The 7786-nt window shown below is 42.7% G+C and overlaps 1 protein-coding gene across 6 annotated transcripts in view; it reads right to left on the reverse strand.

The window, feature by feature from the left end:
* The window catches only part of LOC139375415 (EMAP like 1), an 80307-nt gene extending 73263 nt beyond the window's left edge, over window positions 1–7044 (reverse strand). For 2 of the 6 annotated variants that reach the window (XM_071117186.1, XM_071117185.1), the window contains exon 1: window positions 6791–7009. In XM_071117186.1, the coding sequence (XP_070973287.1) occupies window positions 6791–6824 (34 nt within the window). In that variant the 5' untranslated portion in view covers window positions 6825–7009. Of the gene's footprint in view, window positions 1–6790 lie in introns of all 6 variants that reach the window. The other 4 variants (XM_071117187.1, XM_071117180.1, XM_071117189.1 and 1 more) reach the window with 3 other exon arrangements.
* Window positions 7045–7786: the final 742 nt, after the last annotated feature.

Below are 7786 nucleotides of genomic sequence, written 5' to 3' on the forward strand. Positions count from 1 at the left end.
CGTGGCGAGGGGCATGGAATGTTGCCCAATGCTGGAAGTGGGGCCCCCTTCGAGTGAAAAGGTTTGGGGACCCCTGGACTACAGAGTGCAGACATTCCAGTGGACACTGGATACAGTACTTCATCACTGGGTAGACTGGGTCCAATAGGTCCGTACCATTTGTATTTTCTGAGGCGTGCGATGATTCATGTTCTGTGAAGCGACTACAAAATCAATCACATCTGACTTGGCCGCTCTGAATTTGTGTTTGTCCCCTCCCCCACTTCCTGTACAGATAGGAACACACACACACACACACACACACACACACACACACACACACACACACACACACACACACACACACACACACACACACACACACACACACACACACACACACACACACACACACACACACACACACACACACACACACACACACACACTTATTTTGCATCTGACACAGGCTTTGAATGCATCACTTGGAAAGAAACTCAAGTAATCTCAGCTAGACCTACAGTCAAAAGGCACACAGACCCAGTATTTGAAATCAATACTGCCAAGAATAAACGCAGCTTGTGAGACCATGCATCTCAGCATCCACGGTTGAGGACATTCCAATGTACTGTATACAATGTCATAAACCACATTTACATCAATGATGTGTATAAACCCTAGATGACTGAAGCCACCGCGCAGCCATCTTGGTACGTTTGGAAGCTAATATAAATGCATTTATTAAATGTCTACATTCGTTTTTGAAACATTTATTATATTACAGACATCTTAATGAATACTTTAAAATTATATTGTGTGAGCTAAACAAACAAAAAAATAGGAACAAATATATTTTTTAGAGAGTACTAATGTTGCTGTCCCCACTACAACAACAAAATACTTACATACGTGTCATTTGCCCTTGAAACATTTAATTGATCTACTGTAGAATTCCATTCATTCTTATAGGTAGGACTGCTCCTACCGGGGAGTAGCAATATGGCCGACCGCTGGCTACAAAGCCTCTCAATGGCCAATACATAGCTTCAGCAATCCAGGGTTTACACACGTCATTGGTTTCCGTCCAACCATTTCATTAAGATGAATTACGTGAAAAAAGTCACGACTGGCCAGATGAAAATGCCTGTACAACTGTATAAATGCCGGCAAGACAGTTTGTTTGTTTTTGACACGGTGGGATCTTTTTGTGTCTGTAAAGTGTATTATGCGAGAAAGAGCAGTGGAAACGCCTATGCTCAAATATTGATATAATAGCCATCATACTGAAGTAAACTTCACACAATGATATGTTGTGTGGTCCTCCCACTATGACTCGGAAAAGCCATGACCAGCCTTTCAAAGCACTTCATGGCTACCGACGTGAGTGCTATGAAGCTGTAGTCTTAGGCCACAATAGACGTCATATCCCTAGGGGTACTTGTCGGCAAGCAACAGAGGGATGTTTGACATCGGTGGCCCAGAAACTATTCCCATCCCCATGTACTGTCTGCAGCTCTCTGAGTTAAAACTGATGGCTATTTGTCACAAACGCAGAAGTGTCAACTCTCATCACATGTATAATACATCTCAGTTACACCAGGCAGGTACCCATTCTGCCACCTCCTCCGCCACCATCCTACTCATCCTTTGTTTGTTGCCCCAGGATGACCGTGGTATGAGCTAGCACTGCAAATCAATTGGAGAGTAAAGGGATTGATTGCATCAAAGAAAAACATATATATTTTTACTGCTGCTCTTTAATTATTTGTTACTTTTATTATTTATTTTTTTTGGGGGGGGGGGGGGTATTTTTCTTAAAACTGCATTGTTGGTTAAAACAACTAAAACATGACATATTGTAGGCTGTAATCATGATGTCAGCTATATTGAGTGATAGAATCCACAGCACACCATATCTAAGTAAGTCAGCATTTCACTGTAAGGTCTACCTACACCTGTTGTATTCGGGGTATGTGACAAATATAAATGGATTTGGTTTGATTTGAAACAGAGAATCATGCGTCTTGGACATGACCTAAAGGTAGATCAAATCCAATTGTATTAGTCCCATGCACCAAATACAACAGGTGAAACCTTACAGTGAAATGCTTACTTACTTAGATATGGTGTGCTGTGGATTCTATCACTCAATATAGCTGACATCATGATTACAGCCTACAATATGTCATGTTTTAGTTAATATGCTTCATAAAGAGTAATGTATACTCTTACCAAAGGCAATAAGTGTCTATAAAAGGCATCAGACCTCAAAATAATCTCTGTCCATATTACAGTTCTTGAAAGCCTTACAGTTTCCACTACTTTTGATAATGTTTTTCCAGTCAGGTACTTTCCTTCGTACAATAAGACGCTGAAATGGTCTCACATTCGTTCTTATGCGTTGTTGCCACGACAAACCACAAACATTTCCACTTCCAACCAGCTTCCAGCCTTTGCTCACACTGAAGGAATGTACACATTTGTAAACATGTGTGCACACTGACACCTAGTGGTAGGGAGTTGTAGCGCATGAGACTGTCACAGTTGGTGGGCAAGTGGCACAGTATTAACTCTGTCTAGTTCTACTATTTCTCATCTTGAAATCAGATTTTAAACTTAACCCTAACATTAACACCACCATTAACCTGATGTCTAACCCTACCCTTAAATTAAGACCAAAAGCTACATTTTGTTTTCATACATTTTTAGGATAGCCAATTTTGACTTTGCCACTTGCCCATCAAGTGGACCCCCCCTTGGATTCTCAGCTGAACATATCGACCACAGCAGGCTCCATGGGAACGACAATCTCAATGCTCTTTTTTAGCATTTAGAAAACGTTAAGACTCCTCACTTGCGATACGGTTTTTGAAAAATAAAGCCCTCTACATTCACATCATACCAAAATAATTGCACAAATGCAAAAATATACACATAGTGTACACTGTTTTAATCGGTTTTAACACAGTTGCAGCCAACATAATTCAGTTACGTCACTATTGTGGCGTCCTTCTTCCATTACATACAGGTGTTCGGAGATGCTTCGATAGCACATTTATAACAGGTTGTCACCTCTGTCTTCCATTAACAAGCGCTGTAACATGGAAATATGGCTGTGTGGGTACCCTAACATTCTTAAAGGTGTGTAGTTGTTTAACCTTTTTGTCTTGTGGAACAATTGATGTTGAAGATTCCTGGTGGATCTCTTGACGCAGACCCAGCCGAGAGCGTGGTGAAACAGAGGTGACACAGTCTGTTCTTTTGAGCTTTGATTTAGAGTCTTTACCTGACAAAGTCATGATATACAGTTGAAATCGGAAGTTTACATACACTTAGGTTGGAGTTATTAAAACTTGTTTTTCAACCACTCCACAAGTTTCTTGTTAATAAACTATAGTTTTGGCAAGTCGGTTAGGACATCTACTTTGTGCATGACACAAGTAATTTTTCCAACAGTTGTTTACAGATTATTTCACTTCCAACTCACTGTATCACAATTCCAGAGGGTCAGAAGCTCACATACACTAAGTTGACTGTGCCTTTAAACAGCTTGGAAAATTCCAGAAAATGATGTCATGGCTCTAGAAGCTTCTGATAGGCTAATGACATCATTTGAGTCAATTGGAGGTGTACCTGTGGATGTATTTCAAGGTCTACCTTCAAACTCAGTGCCTCGTTTGACATCATGGGAAAATCAAAACAAATCAGCCAAGACCTCAGAAATTAAATTGTAGACCTCCACAAGTCTGGTTCATCCTTGGGAGAAATTTCCAAACGCCTGAAGGTACCACGTTCATCTGTACAAACAATAGAACGCAAGTATAAACACCATGGGACCACGCAGCCGTCATACCGCTCAGGAAGGAGACGTGTTCTGTCTCCTAGAGATAAACGTACCCTGACGTGAAAAGTACAAATCAATCCAAGAACCACAGCAAAGGACCTTGTGAAGATGCTGAAGGAAACCGGTATAAAAGTATCTATATCCACAGTAAAACGAGTCCTATATCAACATAACCTGAAAGGCCTCTCAGCAAGAAAGAAGCTACTGCTAAAAAAAACGCCATAAAAACGTCAAACTACGGTTTGCAACTGCCCATGGGGACAAAGATCGTACTTTTTGGAGAAATGTCATCTGGTTTGATGAAACAAAAAATAGAACTGTTTAGCAATAATGACCATTGTTACATTTGGAGGAAAAAGGGGGAGGCTTGCAAGCCGGAGAACACCATCCCAACCGTGAAGCACAGGGGTGGCAGCATCATGTTGTGGGGGTGCTTTGTTGCAGGAGGGACTGGTGCAGTTCACAAAATAGATGGCATCATGAGAAGGGGAAATTCTGTGGATATTTAGGTCAACATTGGATCATTCAGAGATCCTCACTGAACTTCTGGAGAGAGTTTGCTGCACTGAAAGTAAAGGGGCTGAATAATTTTGCACGCCCAATTTTTCAGTTTTTGATTTGTTAAAAAAGTTTGAAATATCCAATAAATGTCGTTCCACTTCATGATTGTGTCCCACTTGTTGTTGATTCTTCACAAAAAAATACAGTTTTATATCTTTATGTTTGAAGCCTGAAATGTGGCAAAAGGTCGCAAAGTTCAAAGGGGCCGAATACTTTCGCAAGGCACTGTACATAAGTATTCGTTGTTGAAGCTCCTTTGGCAGCGATTACAGCCTTGAGTCTTCTTGGGTATGACACTACAAGCTTGGCACACCTGTATTTGGGGAGTTTCACCCATTCTCCTCTGCAGATCCTCTCAAGCCCTGTTAGGATGGATGGGGAGTGTTGCTGCACAGCTACTTTCTGGTCTGTCCAGAGATGCTTGATCGGATTCAAGTCCGGTCTCTGGCTGGGCCACTCAAGGACATTCAGAGACTGAATGTCACTCCTCCTGTTGTCTCGGTTGTGTGCTTAGGGTTGTTGTCCTGTCGGCAGGTGAACAGTCACCCCAATAAATGTTTTGTCATACTGTCAGCCAATCAGCATTCAGAGGTCGAACCATCCAGTTCATTGCGCGGTGTAGCCTATTTATGTAGGCCACCCGGATAATAGCTGTTCCATTCTTTCTGCCATGATTCCACCATAAATCTTCATGTGCACAAAGAACATATGCCACAAGGACCTAAGTGTTGGCATAGCAGTTTTCTATCTATCAATAGATCCGGTCCGGACAGAGATACTCCTCAAGGGAAGAGAATAGGAGTGTCTGCTCTTGTCAACCTATTTCTATTATTAAACCTCTGCTATGCCTTTCTCTTGCTTGAAGGTGGAGCTGCTTCTCATAGGTGAATCTTTTCTTATTTTTTTCCATGGCCATACATTAGCCAAGTAGCCTATGAATAAAGGTCTATTATGGTCTACCCTCTCCTGTTTTTCTAGCGAGAGGCAGCTTGATGTACAAGTACACTGGACAGGACACGAGTCTATCCACAGGGTCTTACACCCAATCTGAGCAGAGACACGTCGGGTCCCATTTTTACAGTCTATGGTAGGACTCAACCCGGGGACCGAACGGCCAACCTTCCAATTTAAGGGCGGACACCACAAGGACACTGAGTTGGTTAATGAAAAAAACAAAACTCATTCAAATTAAATAAATATACGTCAGAATATATTTACGATTTTTTTTATTTTCATTAACTTTAAAGAACTGTATGTCTCACAACATAGTTAGGACTTTGAATTTTTAATTGAACCTTTATTTAACTAATCAAGTCAGTTAAGAACAAATTCTTATTTACAATGACGGCCTACCCCAGACGACGCCCTATGGGACTCCCAATCACAGCCAGATGTGATACAGCCTGGATTCAAACCAGGGTGTCTGTAGTGATGCCTTTTGCACTGAGATGCAGTGCCTTAGACCGCTGCGCCACTCGGGGAGCCCAAGGATGAGCCATGAAGATGTCTTGAACATGCCCATGTCCCTTTTTCTCAACTTACAGTCTACTTAGCTAGTTTAGTGCTACACAGTTTTGATTTAGTATAGCTATGGAGTGAGAGTGCTGGGAGTGAGGAAGTAAAGGGACTATCCCAGACCCCATTGGGAGGGTAGGGGTGACAGCTCATTGTATCTCCTCCCCTGCCGGTGCTGCTGTCAACCTTCAGCTCTTCTCAGTCTCATGCTGTACTTGTGTGAAATGAGCCCTCACTTAATGCCCGTCAGTCACACCAGATACGTGGGCAAACATAAACACACAAGCCCATGTGGGAACAGCTCATTACCCTTTGTTTCTGATGTCAGAGAAACTAGAAATGGAAATTAACACTGATTACAGTAAATTTAATGACACAGAAATCACTATCGGCCACTCGCTGTGAGGCACTGTCGAGCAGAAAACCATTGTTAAGAACCCCTCCCTCTCTCCTACAAACATGCACACAGTTATGTAAATAAGTCTCCATATGACAGAAAAGTACAGAAAATAAAGTCTCCATATATGGTCACATGAGGGGAAGCTCTCCTCTGGCTGAATATTTGCAGGGTGAGCTGTCCCAGTGGTCTCAGACCAACACAGGAAGGAGCTGATCGGCCCTGTCTGTCTGTCTGTCTGTTTGCCCTCTCAGTCTGCTTGCCTGCCCTGTCTGTCTGCCTGCCCTCTCTGTCTGTCTGTTTGCCCTCGCTGTCTGTCTGTCTGCCTGCCCTCTCTGTCTGTCTGTCTGCCCTCTCTGTCTGTCTCTCTGCCTGCCCTCTCTGTCTGCCTGTCTTTATGCTTGCTTTCCCTCTCTCCCTCTCCCCTCTCTCCGTTTGTCTGAATGCCTGTCTACCTGTCTGTCTGTTTTTCTGCCTGTCTGTCTGACACTCACCCATAGGCAGTCCCTCGCAGCCGCAGTCTGACATGGTGACGAGGGACTGTTAGTAACGTCTTCTCTCCCCTCCAGCTGTGTCAGAGAGCTCCTGCTTCTCCTCCTCTCACAGAGTGTGTATGCTGCCCCTCCACTACACGGCAGGCTGTGTGAGACCCTGGAGCGGAGTGGTCACCGTCTAACAGGCCGTGGGTCTGTCTGTCTCTCCGAGTGTGCTTTGACTGCGGGACCCTAAGCATGCCTATCATAACACTAATGTCCAGGCTGCTATTGGACAGTACATCTGTTGGCAGCCCTACCCATCGGGATGACTCAGCTCATTTCATCTTATGAATATTGAGAGGCCTCCTTTCTGAACCTAAAAAAAAGGTGTCAAATCCATGCTTTCTTTTAGATTTTAAATGTCCATACATTTTCGGTACATTTCCTGGAAGATAAATAAATTATCTTTAAAAACAAAGAGACATTTAGCAAATACAAATATTTAGATTTACTTTACTGTTCTTTTTCGTACCGGAGAAACATGATATTGTCGAGTGTTACTTTTCAAAGGGAATGTAGCATCCGCAGCAGAGAGAGGATTTCCTGCATAAACGTGGGAGTGCTCCTGTGAATGCTTTGGTTCTGTTGGCAGAAGTAGTAGTGTATTTCTGCCACTAGAGGGCGCCAATGTTAAATTGCACATTGTATTGGTATTCATGCTTAAAACACTGCAAAGGCACAATTGTTTGAAAATCTGTCATCTTGTCTCCCAGCCATTATCTGCACTGATTAGAACAGTTTTGATAGGTGAATACAATATGGTGCTCATCATTAGTGGCTTTTCAGCTGGTCAGTGCAGTGAAGAAGAGGAGGTTAGGTGGCGACAGACTTACATTTTTTATTGAACCTTTATTTTGACAGGGACTGTTAGGGAGTCTTGCTGAGACCAAGGTCACTTTTGCAGATGAGCTCTTACACATCAATACAGTATAAAAAGCCAAACAGAGAAACCAA

Source organism: Oncorhynchus clarkii, chromosome 19 (assembly GCF_045791955.1).
Source record: "Oncorhynchus clarkii lewisi isolate Uvic-CL-2024 chromosome 19, UVic_Ocla_1.0, whole genome shotgun sequence".
Taxonomy (NCBI): domain Eukaryota; kingdom Metazoa; phylum Chordata; class Actinopteri; order Salmoniformes; family Salmonidae; genus Oncorhynchus; species Oncorhynchus clarkii.